At 37.7% G+C, this 19,096-nt stretch overlaps 1 protein-coding gene across 1 annotated transcript in view; it reads right to left on the minus strand.

The window, feature by feature from the left end:
* LOC150076166 (uncharacterized) overlaps positions 1-19,096 on the minus strand; it is a 287,981-nt gene that overhangs the window by 63,007 nt on the left and 205,878 nt on the right. The window contains exon 5 of the mRNA XM_090387515.1: positions 14,272-14,421. Coding sequence (XP_090243641.1) covers positions 14,272-14,421 — 150 coding nt within the window. The remainder of the gene's footprint in view (positions 1-14,271; positions 14,422-19,096) is intronic.

Here is a 19,096-nt window from a genome sequence, read left to right on the forward strand (position 1 = left end):
CTGCTGCAACATTGACCTGTTCCAAGGAGATGATTCTTTGCAAGGCTCTCCCATCATGTTTCATAGCTTTTAAGTTGTTGTTGTTGTTCGTTATTTGGTTTTTAGGAGCATTAGCAACTAAGGCCATATTGCTCTGGGGATATGCAGTGGTCATTCCCTGAGCTTTCCACATCCTCCATATTTGGTGGTCACAGGTTCGAACCCCGGTCTAATCAAGAAGCGTGTGCTGCTCCTGCCCACCTGGGTACGGAGGCACCCAGCTTTTAAGATTTACCAGGTCGTTTTGTGTCAGTTTCAGCACCAGTCTGCTTCTATTTTCAGATCACATCAACCTAGGTCTTCAAGCACTCTTACATTTCTCTGGGGTTACTTCTACCCATATGCAGTACTTTGCATTTGTCAAGGTTAAACTTCAGTTGCCACTTCTTAGCCCATCTGCCCAAATTATCTAGATCCTGTTGCAGTAGCACGCTTCCATTACTGTCATTAACAACCCTGCCAACTTTGTATCATCTGCAAACTTCGACATTAAGCCTGATATACCTTCATCAATATCATTGATAAATATACAAAACAACAGTGGACCCAACACCGAACCCTGTGGGACTCCACTAATAACATTAGTCCATGAAGAGCAGCACCCATTGATTACCCCCTCTGTCTTCTCCCACTTAACCATCCTTTTATCCATTATAGCAACTTACCCTTAATACCATTCTGCTCCAATTTGTACAATAGTCTTCCATGCGCAACAGTGTCACAAGCTTTCTTGAAATCCAAATATATGATATCAAAATTATTTTTTGCATCCAGTTCCTTTGTAACCACATCATAATATCCTATCAAATTTGTCAGACAAGACTTTCCTTTAACAAACCCATGCTGTGTATCATTTCACGCTGGAAGTCTGTTAACTCCATCATTGCACTAAAAGCATTTTAGGGCTAAAGCCTTAAGTTGCATGGAAGTTATCTGACATGTTAGTGCAGTGGTTTTCAACCAGGGTGCCACGTAATTTGGGTTTAAGTTACTTAAACTTAATTATTATTTTTTAATTTATATGTTTATTTCATTATAAAAAGGTGTACTTTTTAATGTTATGGTGCTCTATAATTGATGTTTACTTAGTACCTCTATATAAAGAATAAAATGATATACAGTCGGTCCTCGTATAACACGTGTTTGCATTACACGAATTCGATCATACACGATTTATAAATAGGGGAACGTTATCTTATATAACACGAACCGAATTCGCTTATACACGATTCGCCTTTGTGTTTACAAGAAATGGCAGTCGAATGCGGAATCACCCCAACCGAACGCAACACGATAGGAAGGAAGAGAAGATTCTGAAAATGTATTTGTTTTTTATATCAGTGAAGGGGAAACACATTTCACCATAATAACGTAAAAACCAACACAATTCCAGCTATCGATATAATCGCAAATGCAATTAGATGGAGTTTACTACCAGTTTATAACAGATTCCACTAGCAGAAACACAACTGGAAATTGTTTTTATTGTTTTATGGTAGTAACCCCCCAGAAATGTGCTTTAGTAAAATGTGAGGTGCTAATAGTGTATCTCGGCCTTTACGGTGTTGTTTATTCAGTTGCTACACGCGCGCAGCTTTGTTTCTGTGTATCAAGCGTGCCACCTTGTTCGTAATTGTGCTTTATTCCCTAAAAATTAGTAAAATACTTAAAAGGTGTGAAAAGGAAGCGTCCTGGTGAAGACACTGCAGATTCAGAGAGAAAAAAAAAAAAGCAATATCGATAAACAGAGGCGGACTGGTTCAAAAATTCTTACCCGGGAAAATTTGTAGTGGCCTCATACTACGGTTTATGGCCAAAATCACACCGGCCTCCGGCCCCCATGGTTTCCCCCGTAAGGCTTATGGCCAGTCCGCTTCTGTCGATAGAGAAAAAATATGAAATTGTGAAACGCTTTGAGCGAAATGAAAGACCATGTGATATTGCACGTGCTACAGACCTAAATGAGGCAACGCGGAGAATTACAAAGTATGCGGAGAAAATAAAAACAACTTTCATAGCGGGAACAACTCAAAGTGTAATTAAAATCCATTAGATTAAGACACAAAGAATTGGAAGAGATGGAACGGCTGTCATCTGTTTGGATAGAAAATCAAACAAAAAACAAGTTTGCTTACGATAGAAGCAAAAGCATTAGCAATATTTTATTACGACTTACGTATTATAATTTATACTTACGTATTATAAAATACGTAAGTATTTTATTACGACTATTTTATTTAATATAATAAATTTTTTACTAATAAAATACGTATTTTATCCGTAAAAAATACTTTTTTAGTATTAAAAAATACTAAAAATACTTTATTATAATATAATATTATTTTTATTACGTATTTTAATCGTTATAAAATACGTAAGTATTTTATAACGATTAAAATTACCCGATTATTTATTGTGTTTGGTAATGTTTTGGTTCCAAATGTGTGTTCAATCTTGGGTGGTCGGCACCTAATCCTACTTTTCCCATAGGGCCTGTTGTTTATATTGCACGATTTTGCATTGCACGAGGGTTTCTAGGAACGCAACTATCGTGCTATACGAGGACAGACTGTACTGTATATACATAATTTGTATTATGAAATGTATTTTTTATAGTTATATTATTGTAATAAATATCATATAACATATATATTTTAATATTATATACAGGGTGTCTCAAAAATATTGGTACAAACATTTAGGGGAGGTAGGTAACATCTAAAGGAATATGAATCGCATAGGAACCCATAACCGGAAACGTCACCGTAAGTCGGTACACGGTGTTGTTCATCAGTTCGCGAGAAGGAAAATTTCTGGTTTATTCATTCAAGCAGTAGTCGCCGCATGAAGAGCATGCATCGATATATGAACTGTGAGCTGGCAGACATGCACCTAGTGTATGGATTAGCAGAGGGCAATGGACGAGCCACTCAATGAATTTATGCAGAACGCTTCCCAGACAGACACGTACCGGACCACCATTTGTTTGTGCGTGTGCATCAACATTTGTGCGATTATGGGTCATTTAGAGGTAAAAGGAGTAGTGCGGGCAGACCACGTACGACGCAAACTCCCGCCATGGAAGAAAGTGTGTTGAATGCCGTCCAGAATAATCCTACTACCAGCACACGTGCTGTTGCCTCTGCCTTAGGAGCATCTCGTTGCAGTATACAGCGTGTCTGGCACGACGATTTCTTACACCCCTTTCATCTCCAAAGGGTTCAGTTACTGCTCCCCAAGATCATCCTGCACGCATGGCTTTCGCGTAGTGGTTTCTCCAAGAAAGTGTTCAAGACTTGAATTTTCCAGCCTATGTTTTGGTCACGGATGAGGCTTATTTCACTTGGGAAGGCTTATTCAATCAGCACAATGCTCATGTGTGGGCTCACGACAACCCACACAGTGTACGCCCCCGTGCAGCACAACATCGCATCGCAATAAATGTGTGGGCAGGTATGGCCGGTGACTGCTTAGTCGGCTCATACCTGTTACCATCCCGCATGAACTCCGCTAAATATCGGATCTTTCTTGAACTAGTTCTATCAAGGTTACTTGACGATGTTCCAGCAAATGTGAGATGCAACATTTGATTTCAACATGACGGGGTGCCTGCACATTATGGAAGGTGTGTTCGTGACCATTTGAACAGGTGTTTTGGGCGCCGATGGATTGGCCATGGTGGACCCGTTGTCTGGCCCCCACGCTCACCTGATTTATCGAGCCTTGATTTCTTTCTGTGGGGGCCCTCAAATCTATCGTGTATGAATCACCTGTGGAGACGGAAATGGATCTCGGGGCGAGACTCATCTGCGCTGCTGCTACTGTCAAAGAAACTCCAGGTGTGTTTGACCGTGTCCGCCAATCCATGCTGCGTCAATATCACGCATGCATCACGTCTCATGGTGGAACCTTCGAGCATCTGTTGTAACATCATGAAATGCATCCATCTTATACTCCATTGTTAATATTATGTCAAATAAATGTTTGCCCTAATTACTGTCCTGTGTCATTTCTGCTTCTTGTGCCTCTGCTACTATTTTCCCGTGACATTTCTGGTTATTAGTATTAGTATTAGTAACGGCCGCATGGTGCAAGAAAGCCTATGGCTTATGCTGCACCAGCCAATAAAAAAAAAAAAAAAAAAAAAAATCCAAACAAAACAATGATAAAAAATAAATAAATAAAATAAATAACTAAATAATAATATTTAATTAAAAAAAAAAAAAAAAGAAATTAAACCTATCATCCTATGCGCTTCCCTTACCCAAAAGTACTATCCAGATGACCTTTGAATTTCCAGTAATTCCAGAAATTCCAGTAATTTATAACTCGCTGGCTAAAATAAAACTTCCTGCAGTCCAATCTAAACATTTCCCCCCGTAACTTGAATTTATGTCCCCTAGTTCTAGCATCATTTATAATCTTGAAAATTTTGTCCTCATTCATTTTACTGATGCCTCTCAGAGCTTAAACACCTCAATCAAATCTCCTCTAAGGTGTCTAGTTTCCGAACTCTGCAACCCACATATTCGAAGTCTTTCTTCATAAGGACGCCCTTTTGCTGATCTCACCAGGCGATTTACCCATCTATGCACCCTTTCAAGAAGCTCGATGTCTTTCTTTAGGTGCGGTCTCCATACTTGAACACAGTATTCCAAATGTGGTCTAACATAAGCCTTATATAATGGGATTATCACGTCCCTATCTCTACTTGCAAAAGTTCGATAGATCATCGATAGGACACAATGGGCCTTCCTTGCAACCAGTTTACAATGCTCAGAGAATTTCATGTCTGACCGTATCGTAACACCCAAGTCCCTTTCCTCCAGTACTGGGTTTAGTTGAACTCCACCAAGTGAATAAGTTTTTTTGGGATTACTGTTTCCCAGGTGTAATACCTTACATTTTGTTGGATTAAAGCACAGCTGCCATTTTTCTGACCATTCCTGAAGTCTATCTAGGTCTCTCTGAAGAAGCTCAGCTTGACAGTGATCATTAACTACTCTACCAATTTTAACATCATCTGCAAATTTAGACATCACGCCCTCTATCCCTTCATCAATGTCGTTTATGAAAATTAAAAACAATAGTGGTCCTAATACTGATCCTTGGGGAACCCCACTTCTTACATCAACCCAATCTGAAGAATAGCCATTTATCACAACCCTCTGCCTCCTGCCCTGAAGCCATCCTTCTATCCATCTAAGGATTTTCCCAGTGATCCCAACCTGTTCCAGCTTATAAAGCAACTGCTCATGTGGGACCGAGTCAAAAGCTTTGCTGAAATCTAAATAAACAATGTTGAAATTATTCCCTAAATCCAGCTCGTGACTGACCCTTTCGAAATAGCGAACCAGATTTGTTAAACATGATTTTCCCTTTACAAAACCATGCTGAGTATCCTTGAGAATTTCAATTCGATCCAAATGATCTTGAATTCTACCCTTGATCATTGCCTCCATGATTTTCCCTACTACTGAAGTCAGACTGACAGGTCGATAATTTCCAACTTCACTTTTAGAGCCACCCTTATGTATGGGAGATACATTTGCACTTTTCCAATCTAAGGGAATCTCCCCAGAGTCTAGTGATGCTCGCATAATTAGCCTCAATGGTTCAATGCACTCGCTTGCCACCTCTCTTAAGATTATAGGGTATATTCCATCAACTCCAGGAGCCTTGCTGGTCTGTAGGCTCGAAAGTTTTTTCATTAAATAATGTTGCGAAATTTCAATATCATTAATTACATATTTTTTAACTTCGTTCCCACAATTTCCCATTGCCACAAAAGGCTTTTCATTTGTAAATATTGATGCAAAATAACTGTTGAGTTCATCTGCAAAGGCAGCTGGTGTATTTATTACTATCCCCTTTCCCTTACGTAAAGGTCCGATCTGGTTTGTCCTGCTCTTCTTGGTATTTATATATATGTGAAGAATTCTTTATCCCCCCTCATTGCTCTGTTTGCTAGTGATTTCTCATAAACTGCCTTTGCCTGTCGAATCTTTTCTGTGGCTCTATTACACATCACCTTGTAGCTGTTATAGGCTTCAGTACTTTTTATTGCTCTGTAACCTTTCCATGCCACCTTTTTCTGCTCAAGTAATGTGGCAACTTCACTATTCATCCAACTTGGAACCCTTCTCGTGGAGTATTTCTTTAATGGTATATACGCATTCAAGGCATCTGTGATTAATGTTTTAAAAGCATACCACAGTTCAATTGTATTCATTCTCTGCGGGATATCTACCCAGTTAATAGAGGCCATGTAGTACCTTAAGGCATCGTAATTTCCTTTTCTGAAATTAAAACCCATTCCTTTGCCTTTTACTTCTGCTACCTCTCTTGTCATCATCCACCGTAGAACTCCGTGATCACTTCCTGCTACTGGTTCCTCTACTGTCAGCCCTGTTATGTCATCTGATTCATGTGTGATGATGAGGTCTAGGATATTCTTTTCTCTAGTACTTTCCCTGACATGTTGATACAAATAACAGTCATCTAGTTGATTTAAAAATTTTGTTCCCCATGTCGAGTTTCCTTCCCATTTACTCCAATCAATTAGAGGCAAATTGAAATCACCCATAATAAGGCATTGACGCTTACTTGCCCATTCCATTTGCATGTAGAGGCTTTTGTCATAATCTTCACAATCACCTGGTCTTGTGAAGACCAGGTGATTGTGAAGGAATTATAGGAACCCATAATTCCACACCCACCTGGAATTATGGGTTCCTATGCGATTCACATTCCTTTAGATGTTACCTGCCTCCCCTAAATGTTTGTACCAATATTTTTGAGACACCCTGTGTATATATATATATATAATAAAAAAAAAAAGAAAAACAATATATATATATATATATATATATATATATACACACACACATGGATATATACAGAGAGAGAATCAGAGCTAACAGGCAGAAAATTGAGTGGGGTTGCTGCAAAATAAAATAAATTACTTAGGAGTGCCGTTATTAAAAAAAAAGGTTGAAAACTAGTGTGTTAGTGCAAATGCATCATTTTAGTACACAACAAACTACTAAAGTAGCTAAGAATTGGCATCATTTAAGTATATCTCATATTGTGAATACCTTCACAAGTTGCCACTACTTCAAAAAAGTAATATTGCACTACTTCGAATAAGTAATGCTTCACCAATAGAGAACACTACTGTTACTTATTCTCGGCAGATACCACCACCAAGACAGCACCATTTCGAAGCTTACTGGATTCTCATTGGTGGGTGGACTGGTACCCTGGTGTTGTAATGATGACAACCCAATTATGAAGTATAACTCCACAATATGAGAGATGCCTGATGGTGTGCAAATAGATCAAACAATCTTCAAATAACACAACATGCTTATAAAATGCACATATATATTTAATTGCGAGTTAATGTGGTGTACAGCTGCAACACTCACACCTAGAGACAGTTTAAATGGTGCAGATGCATATTAAATTATTTGTAACTGAAATCAAAATAAATTCAATTTATTAAAAACAAATTCAAAACCTCAGAAATATAAAAGAATTTCTCATATACCTCTGCAATAAATAAAATATTAATGTACAAGACATTCCAAAAATACTTTTATTATTACAAAAAGTAACAGTTCGGCAACCACAGGGATAAACAGTTCTAACTTATAGCAGTCATTAGTTAGCAAGTTTTATATTTATAGATATCGATGAAGATATATCAGGCTTAATGTCCAAGTTTGCAAATGATACACAGGTTGGTAGGGTTGATAATGATATTAAGGACAGTACACTACTGCAACAGAATCTAGAAAAGTCAAGATAAGAGGTGGCAACTGAAATTTAACACTGAAAAATGCAAAGTACTGCATATGGGTAGCAATAACCCCAACTGTGCAGCAGTATTACACTCAGGTTAGTGGAGAATTAAAAAGATCTGGGGGTAACTGTGCAGTCAGATATGAAGTTTTCTGAGCACTGCAGACAGGCTGCACTGCTCATGGGGTCTTGTCAATGATATATAAGAATTTTACTAGCAGGGATAAGGAGATGATTATCCCCTTGTAGAAGGCAATGGTTAGGCCACACCATGAGTACTGCATACAGGTCTGGAGGCCTCATTTTAGGCAAGATGTTGAACTACTAGAATGAGTACAGAGAAGGGCAACAAGATTAGTGAATGGAATAAACGGTTGCTGTTAGCAAGATAGGCTAAGTTCAGAAAATTGCAGCATAGTAGTAGTAGTACAGACATGTGATGCAAGAAAGCAAGCTTATGTAACATCAGCCAAAAAAAGAAGGGGGAAAAAAAAAAAAAAAAAAAAGCCTGAATCAGTTCACCTCGCAAGTGCCTAGTCTCAAGATGCTGCAATTTGCAGAACTTAAGCCTTTCTTGGCAAGAGTACCCTTCGTTTCCCTCACCAATCTTGGAGCCCTTCTCTGTACTTACTCAAGTAACTCTACATCCTTCCTAAAATGACACCTCCAGACCTGTACGCAGCACACAAGGTCTGGAAACTAGGCACCTACGAGGCGATTTGATTGAGGTGTATAACGCCTTGAATGGTTTGAGCATGCTCAATGCTGATGGGATTTTTCCCCTTGCTCAGATTCCACACCTGAGGAAACATAAATTCAAATTGAGGAAAGGCAGTTGTAGAATAGATGTGAGGAAATTTGATTTTAGCCAGCGGGTGGTTGATTCCTGGAACAAACTTTCATCTGCCATTGTGGAAGTTGACAGCTTAAATAAATTCATGGCTGAACTATACAAACTTTTGGAGTGAATTGATAGGTGAAATGGGAAAGAGTTTTTTTGGGCTGATGGTATATAAGCTTGCTTTCTTGGATCATATGCCTCTACTAATGCTAATGCTAATAATGGCTATCTGCTTTAATACTAAATACTGCAAGTAGCTATTACTGCAATTCTGTTTAGCTATTCCATCACTCCAACTCTGTAAAAATACTTATCACAGTACTATGTGCAAGCAGTACACATGTGAGGGGTGAAAAACCTGGGTGAACTGCCATCACAACACCCTCATCCCATTCCCACATCTTTACTGCTGTTCAGAAGCCTAATCAACAAGTTATTATAATGCCTATTACTAAGTTTACAGTTAAAGTGGAGTTAGGGCAAAATAAGTCTATAAAAGTATGTTGATCTTAAATATTCTTTTAGTGGCATGTTGTGCAGGTATATCAAGAATTGGAAATTATTGGGGAAATAATGAGCATATATATGACGGTAATGTAATCTGCCTTTAATTTCTTAAAGAATTACAGATTATTCTAACATTCCCCTCATTGAATAACTCCTCCTACATTCACACATCAGCCAAAAAAAGAATAACTCCTCCTACATTCACACATCAGCCAAAGTTATATTAAAGGAGTTATTCAAAGAGGGGAATGCCAGAAGTTTATCAAACTCTAACAGGGAGCTAAGTGATTTTGTAATACCTGAGAGCAAAGTGGGGAAAACATTGTTGAAGTTAAACATAAGGAAGGCACCTGTGGTGGACAGGATCTATCCAGTTATATTAAAGGAGGCAGCAAACCCTTACCCATAATTACGAGAGCTTCCTTGGACTCAGGGGCAAGGGGAAAAATCCCATCAGCATTGAGCATGCTCAAACCATTCAAGGCGTTATACACCTCAATCAAATCACCTCGTAGGTGCCTAGTTTCCAGACCTTGTGTGCTGCGTACAGGTCTGGAGGTGTCATTTTAGGAAAGATGTAGATTTACTTGAGTAAGTACAGAGAAGGGCTCCAAGATTTTGTAATACCTGAGAGCAAAGTGGGGAAAAAATTGTTGAAGTTAAACATAAGGAAGGCACCTGTGGTGGACAGGATCTATCCAGTTATATTAAAGGAGGCAGCAAACCCTTACCCATAATTACGAGAGCTTCCTTGGACTCAGGTTCTCATGGACTACAGGTGTGCAAATGTATCACCAATTCACAAAGGGGGTTCAAAAGGTGACACAAGTAACTATAGACTTGTTAGTTTAACTTGTGTTCTGGTAAAAATAACGGAGTTACTGGTTAAAGAAGTACTACAAGATCATCTAGACAAGACTGCAGTAATAGTTAAGACACAGCATGGGTTTGTTAAAGGGAGGTCTTGTCTGACCAATTTGATTGGATACTACAATGTGGTCACAAAGGAATGGAATGTCAAAAATAATTTTGATATCATATACTTGGATTTCAGGAAAGCTTTTGATACTATTGCAAATGGAAGACTGCTTTATAAATTGGAGTGGTATGGCATTAAGGGTAAGTTGCTACATTGGATAAAGGGATGGTTGAGTGGGAGACGACAGAGAGTGGTAATCAATGGACGCTGCTCTTCATGGACAAATGTTATTAGTTGAGTTCCCCAGGGTTCGGTGCTGGACCCATTGTTGTTTTGTGTATTCATTAATGATATTGATGAAGGTATATCAGGATTAATATCCAAGTTTGCAGATGATACAAAGGTTGGCAGGGTTGTCAACAACAGTAAAGACAGTATGCTACAGCAACAAGATTTAGAAAAGTTAGGCAGATAGGCTGAGAAGTGCCAACTGAAGTTTAACATTGACAAATGCAAAGTACTGCATATGGGTAGCAATAACCCAAGAGAAATGTACCAACTGTGTGGTACTACACTCAGGGAAGTGGAAAGTGAAAAAGACCTGGGGGTAATTGTGTAGTCAAATATGAAGTTTGCTGAGCAGTGCAGACAGGCTGCCAGAGCATGTCATGGAGCCTTGTCAACAATACATAGGAATTTTGCTAGCAGGGACAGGGACGTGATTATCCCATTGTACAAGGCAATGGTCAGGCCACACCTAGAGTACTAGCTCTGGAGGTCTCATTTTAGAAAGGATGTAGAGTTGCTAGAACAAGTACAAAGAAGGGCAACAAGATTGGTAAGGGAACAAAGAGGTGCTCTTACCAAGAAAGGCTTAAGTTCGGCAAACTGCAGCACCTGGAGAGTAGACACCCGCGAGGTGCCTACTCTCCAGGTGCTGCAGATGGGATTCTTCCTCTTGCTCAGATTAAGAACCTGAGGGGGCATAGATTCAAATTGAGGAAAGACAGTTGTAGAACAGATGTGTGGAAATTTGTCTTTAGCCAGCGGTTGGTTGATTGGTGGAACAGTCTTCCATCTTTTGTTGTGGAAGTTGATAGCCCAATGAAATTTATGACTGAGCTGGACAGGAATTTGGAACGAATGGAGGGGTAAAATGGGAGGGTTTTTTTTGTTTTGTTTTTTTTTTTGGGGCTGATGCTGCATAAGCTTGCTTTCTTCCATCTTGCTTTCTTGCCTCTACTAATGCTTCATGGTAGTTCTTGTACCACTTCACTTGTTATGCTGTCTTTATGATACTGTTAGCCTTGGCATGTGAGGCTGATTGTGTGATAAGGACAGCAATACAAAAGGTCACTGAAGAAGTAGTACAGGAAGTACTACAAAACATCTGAGATTGGAAAAGTGAAAAGCATCCTCAAGAGAGACAGTGTCCACAGCAAAAACAAGAGCAAAAATCAGAGAATACTTGGAAACACTAAAGCAGAACCTCCTTGCATTGAGCAAGAGACTACACCGATACAAAGAGAGCTCCCAGAGGGAAATAAATAACTGAATCTTTGATGAGGACCAAAGAACCTTCTACAGGAGTCTTGGAGAAGACAGGAAAGAAGGGAACTGATCACTTGAGCACAAGATGTTCAAGGAGTTCTGGGGCAACGTATGGAGCAGGGAAGTAAGACATAATAGCCAAGCCCTCTGTATAGAACTAGAATGGAAGAAAACCAAGGACGAACAAGAGATGAGAGAGTGGGAGATTCGAGAGGAAGAAGTAAAATAGTTGATCAGGAACTCCCACAACTGGCGAACTCTGGGAATAGATAACCTCCACAACTACTGGTACAAGAAGCTCACTTGGACAAATAAGCACCTGGCAGAGCAGTTGACCCAAATTATAATGCACCCAGAGAAAATCCCAAAGTTTCTCACTCAAGGAAACACATATCTGAAGTCTAAAGATGATGATACAAGAAACCCTATGACACATGGGCCAATTACCTGCCTCCCAATGATAAGCTGCATAACAAAAAAGATATCGCACCACTTGGAAAGCCAGAACATAATGGCCAAACAGCAGAAAGGATGCAAGGAGCAACTAACCATAGATGCCACGGTTATAGAGTAAGTATACAAGAAGCACCACAACCTGTACACTGCCTACATCGATTACCTCAAGGCCTTTGACTCTGTGAATCATAGCTTGCTAATAAAGATGCTGAAGATCTACAATGTCAACCCCAACAGTGACATACTTCCTAGTAGCAATGATGACAAAATGGAGTAGCACCATTAAAGTCGAGAACATCACAACCAGACCAATCCCCATCAGGAGAGGAATCTTTCAGGGAGATGCCCTGAGCCCACTATGGTTCTGTCTAGCACTTAACCAGCTATCCACCATGCTCAACAGCAGCAAGTATGGATATAACCTCAAAGACGGAAGGAAGAACCTGCACACCCTCACCCACCTGATGTACATGGATGAAATCAAGCTCTACACGGCAACTGAGAAGCAACTCCAGCAACTACTCTGGATCACTGAAGAATTCAGCAATGATATCAGGATGGAATTTGATCTAGACAAATGCAAGACCCACGGATTGTGCCAGGGATAATTAGTTGGCCGAAACTACCAGCTACAGACTGGGAAAGAGATTGAAGCCATGACAGAGGGAGAGACCTATAAATACCTGGGGATGATGCAGGCTCAGCATTTAGAGCACAAGGAAATTCAAGGCTTCCCTAACAAAAAAATTATGCTCGGAGACTCAGAAGCCTGTTCAAAACAAAGCTGAATGGAGGGGACACAGTTAAAGCCATAAACACCTATGCAGTCCCAGTGCTAACATACTCCTTCAGGGTCATAGATTGGGCTAACACCAAGCTGGAGGATATCATAAGAAAGACAAGGCCAATGATGACCAAGAGCTGCCAACACCACCTGAAGTCAGCCGTGGAGAGAGACTGACAATAGCTCAGAAAGAGGGAGGAAAGGGACTGATAGACCTCATCGAGCAACTTCCATACCATAAACACACAGCAGCACTCTACCAGGCCATAAGAAGATAGACAAGCGGTATACCCCACTCGACCTAAGAAAGGAGTCACCTCTCGCTCAGATGGCATAAACAAAGCTAGAAAGATGGGAAAAGAAGGCACTCCATGGCAGACACTAGAATGGCCTCCATCAAGATCACATAGATGAAACTGCTTCCAATGCATGGCTCACAAGCGGGATGCTCTTTCCCGAGACTGAAAGATTCATGCTTGCCATCCAAGGCCAGGTAATTAACACCAGAAACTATAGAAAATACATCGCCAAGGAGCCTGGAGTGTCAGATGACACATGTCAATGATGCCACCTGGACTCAAAACGGATTCAACACATCACTGCAGGATGTAAGGTGATCACCCAGACCAAGTACACTCGTAGACACGACCAGGCAGCCAGGATAATACATCAGAAGCTAGTGAGGAAATACCAGTTAATCAAATCAAGTGTACCATATTAAAAGTACGAACCCCAGGCAGTACTAGAGACCTCAATCCACAAACTGTATTGGAACCATGCCATAATAATGGATAAGACAATCCCACACAACAGACAGGACGTAACCCTTATGGACAAGAAAGAAAAGGCTACCTATCTGACTGACATAGTGGTACCCATCAACGGAAACTTCCAGAAAATCCATAGGAGAAAATCAGGAAGTATGCGAATCTAAGACTGGAGATCAAAGATGGCATATGTAACAAGTAACGACCATCCCAATCGTGTCAACCACTGGTATGGTGTGAAAGACGCCACATAACAGCCTAGCAGCAATAGGTCTCCCACAGAACACCTACAAGGAACTCCAGAAGGTCTCAATTCTGAACACCTGTAGGATAGTTAGAGAGTTTCTCAAACAATAGTAATACCACACATAACAACCACCCTGTGTACTTGGTAGCAATACCCATCACGAGGTGGAACCCCCAATCAGGGAGAAATAATGTAAGAGCAACAATAATAATAAACCTTGAAGCAGTGAGAATCAAGTACAGAAAAAGGTTTCTTCTTAAAAAATTATACTTGTAATTATGTGCAAATCATTAAACATATGATTAAAATGACAATTTTCAAATTTTAAAATTGCACAGTTAGCATTGAACAAACCTTGGTGCAGCAATAAGTAGAAGGGAACAGAAGGTCTCTAACCAGAAATATGTTTGTTAAAGTTTCTGCTAATGGTTCTGAATCCTTTTGATTACTATATCGTGTTCGACGAATCAGCTGAACACCATCATGACAGGTGCATGTTGCAGACTAGGGGGAAGAAAGAGAGAAAGATAAATATTTTAATAAGAATTTAAATTTAAAGTTTAAACATCAGACAGCAGCACTCTTCAAACTGCTTTAAATATCAAAAAATATAATGAAATTAATATGGGACAGGAATTGCAAAACAAAGTTGTGCAATGTTCAAAAATGCATTACACATATTAATATAAAATCTCACACAGTCCAAAAAAAGTCATTATGTACAGGTATAAAATTACTTGAAGAGTGCTTGTTTCTCTATTTTATAGTTTACACAGTGAAGTTTTTCTTCAAGTAATGTTAATGTGCATATACAGTAAACTGTAAAATACAGCACATTTTATAATCTAGAAATATTAAGGTGCAATCTGGCACTCGTATCAACAATCACATTTATCTTTAATAATGCACGCAAAAATGAGTCGCATTTCTCTCTTTATAAGATTATAAAAAGCAGGGCTAAATTGTCCTTTAATCTATTTTTGCAACCAACAGAATTTAAACTGCACAGAACAGCCTTTACATTGCTATTGCACTACTTTCAAACATATGATCTCTCCATAAGGTTAACTGGCCATTTGTTTAAAAGATGAAATTGCTATTGTTCAGTACTAACTGGTCCCTCATTAGAGAGCAGGTGATCTCTAGTGACAACGTGCACACAAAACAGTTGTAAAGAAGTTGTTCAATGTGAAATGCCATGCAGTATACAAACCAGTTTTCAAAGTTGCACTACTTTGAATAGATAAAATTAGTGCAATACCAAGGAAACTCATTACAAAGCCAAGTTTGATCTGTTATGGAAATTAAGACTATTTCATTATCCAAGCAATTTAAATCCTGTTGTCTGCAAAAACAAAGACAAGATAGGCATTATAAATGTTTATAGATGTAAATAAATTTGGTTGTTTGTGCTCAATATTTATCGAAATGCACTTCTCTAAAATTGCTCAACCACTAAATATATTATATACCTCTCTAAAATCCGACAAAGTCCTAAAATCCAATAAAATCCAACCCTCTCTAAAATCCCTAAAGGTGTTGGATTTTAAAGAGTTTACTGTATTAATACTATCATTTATATATTTATATTTAGAATCAAAAATTACATTTTGGTAATTTCTTCTTCTAAAGAAGAAGAAATTACTGAAACGGAGAAAATTGAAATCAGAGACTTTTTTACCTCAGCAATAGATATAATAAATATCTCTATGAATGATGTAGAAAAGGCCAGAAAAAATATCAAGTATGAAAAGGCAGCAGATGTGTGCGAAATCAGACAAATTAGGTTATTTGCTATAAGAGAAATCCCAGAAGAACTGAGCAAGGCTTTAATTACACCAATATATAAAAAGGGGAAAAAAAGTAAAATGTAGAAATTAGAGGAATTTCGCTCCACAATATACCATGTAAAATCTGTGCAGGTGTCTTAGAGAAAAGAGAAATACTGTTGAATGTAGAACAGGCAGGCTGTAGAATGCCAGAATCAAATACTTGCACAAAGACAGATGTGCTCTTACTGTATTATGAAAATGTAACAAAAACTTGTACCATAGTGGTTAGTGTATAAGTCAACCTTATATTTTAAGACAAAAAAAAATACATATTTTAATCATATCCATTGTACAAGTTGAGTTATAATTCTGAAACCCTTTTATGAAGCATGCACACCAAAGTTATTCGATTCCGGTCTACTTTTGGAAGCTATCCCCAGGAGCCAGGTAAATACTGCAGTATTGTTTAGAAGCTTGTATCTGACTCAAGCCTTGAGTCATCGCCACCTGTGGATAGTGCCCCACGATTCAAAGCCTTGGTCTTGGCAGCAAATGGACCAAAGGAAAGCAATTTTCAGTTTTCTATTCATTCGAAGTTTGATGATGAATCCTTGTATTACTTGTGTATGCTTCTTTAAAATGAAAAACCCTTCAAAAAGAATGAAATATGACAGTAGATTCAAGTTGAAAGTTGTAGCATTTTACAAAACCACAAGCAATTGTGTAACAGCCAGAAAATTTTGCATAAGTGAAAAGTTAGTGTGTGGCCGGAAAAAGAACGAAAATTTGCTAAATAACATGCCTTGGAAATGTGCTATGAGAAGAGGAAAAAGTAATTGGTCCACACTCAAATACAATCTTTTTGGATGGGTATCAGTAAAACACCAAAGTGGATATATTGTGACAAGAAATGCCATTCATGTTGAAGAACTTCAATGAGCAAAATCTAACTCACAAGTAAGTCAGAAATTCTAAGGAGGTTTAAGTTGGTGCAGGTGCTTTATGGAAAGAAAAGGATTAGTATTACATCAAAAGACAAAACTGGCTCAGAAACTACTAGACAAATTGAAAAATAAAATTACTGATTTTCAACAATATATAATAAAAATGTGCAAGGAACACAATTTCTCGTTATCACACATTGGAAATATGGATGAAACTCCCATGAATTTTGACATGGTAGGGAACTGAACTGTGAATTCAAAAAGAGTCAAAACAGTTTTAGTTGCAGACAACCGGACAGGAGAAAACTTGGTTTATAGTCATATTGATGTGCACGGCAGATGGAATAAAGTTAAAAAATCAAAGGTAATTTTCAGAAAAAAAAAAAAAAATGCCAAAGATTACATTTATCCTGGAATATTTGTTCATATACAAAAAAATTGTTTGTTGGATGAAGATGGAGTTAAACTTAAATCTAAAACACTTGGAATAGGCAGTCTGGTTCGTTATGAAAGAAATCTAGTTTATTGGTTTGAGATATGTATAAGCCATGACGACAGAGAAAACAAAGAAAATATTATCCAACATTAAGACAAAAATTGCTGTTATACCAGTTGTGTTGCCATTAGATGTTTGCCTCAACAAACCATTCAAAGAAAATGCCCGTACAGAATGGAATGATTGGATTATGAATGGCAAAAAAAAGTTTTACCAAAGGTGAAAATATGCAGCCAGCTCCACTGGATATTTTGTGAGTTTTTGATAAATGGAACAAAATTTATATTAAAACTGTCATAAACTCATTTAAAAAATGTGGTATATCAAATTCCACAGATGGCATAGATAATGATTTTTTTGTGGCAGAATGATTATGCATCAGATGTGTCAGATAATGAGTGAGACCCATGTGATGAAAATTTTATTGAAATTGAAGAGAACATTATAAGAGACATTTTGTTATCTGATAGTGAAGATTTGGATATGTAACCAAGATTTGGTTTTGGCAGATTGTATTAGTTATGATAAGTGTATTGTATATTGAATTTTACTTGGAATAGCCATACACATAGCATTTTTTCTATTTTTAAACAAGATTTTAAATGTGTAGTATCTCTCCCATTTGCTATGGATTTTTAGATTCAGATTTTAGGCCCTGTGTATAAGTTTAGCAACGATTTTAAGGGTCATATTTCAAACTTCAAGTCTTAATTTATACACCAACCAATATGGTATTTAGAATTATTTGATCTTGAAAAAACATGACAAAGTACCTACAAATCTCTTTCAAATTTTAGAAAAATATAGATATAAGGATAAATTTTTTAAGAGGAACAAACTTTTTTTTTTTTGTAAAATTCACAAATCTGCAGTGAAGACTGAAGGAAGCGGTGAAAAATGCTAGAAGTGAGACTAGGCTACCTTATTAGTACTATATTCATTAATTTTTCACAGACCACTTAATAAAAGAATGTAAATAATTATGGGAATTTAATAGTACAAGGGCAGTCAGTCCCGAACTGTGCCTCCTCTTATATTCTAATGAATATAATATATATATATAAAATGTTTCTATAAACAATCAAACAGCTGAATTCAATTTAGATAATGAAATAATTCTGATAAATTTGCATCTACCTCTAAGAACATAAGACATAGTTAATGGTTTCTGAAAATTGTAAATAGACTCGAAGGTTGAAATCCTCTCAAGCTGGTAATGACTATGGTCTATTACAGTGTTCTTCAATCTATTTTAAATAAAATAATGCTTTGTAATGGGTAAGAGATTGGCAGAACACCATAATATATATGGTGTTTATTGGTGGAAAACCTGGTCTCTATAGACTTGATTATGTTCATTCACTTTCAGGTACAAAATGCATAATCTTGGTGACTAGAAATAAAATAATTCAAATTATTTTATTTTATTTATATCATGAGAATTTCTTTTAGTATTACTTATATATTATTAATATTCAGAAAGTGCCAGATTTTTGAAAATTCTGTATTTTTGAATGCCAGATTTTTGATGCTCTATTGTATATAAGGCAGTTATATGAACTAAGTATAGATCTGTTTTAGTATAAAGCATATTTTCTTTTTATTTTAAAGTGTATTAAAATATTGAATGTAGATAAGTGATAATTTTAGGTGGAACATTTTGCAAAAAATGCCAGTTGAAAAGCACTGGTATAGCAGAGAATGACTTACTCTGAGTGTAAAATGACTGCACGTACATTGGGATGGAGTTATCCTTTAATGAGCAAGAAGAATCAGGTGAGTAAGGCCTATATGTACTCTGACAAATACTATTACTACCTGCCTGTTCACACTGAAGCTTGAGTTCTGTAGCTGAGAGTCTTGCTTAATCTACAGAAGTTTGTTTTGCAAGAATAATGGCTTTACATGCATTTTTGTATGATGACTGAAATGTGTAGAAACAACTGGAATGGAATCTATGTTGGCAG

The sequence above is a fragment of the Mastigoproctus giganteus genome, chromosome 13 (assembly GCF_048544385.1).
Source record: "Mastigoproctus giganteus isolate SK-2022 chromosome 13, ASM4854438v1, whole genome shotgun sequence".
NCBI lineage: Eukaryota > Metazoa > Arthropoda > Arachnida > Uropygi > Thelyphonidae > Mastigoproctus > Mastigoproctus giganteus.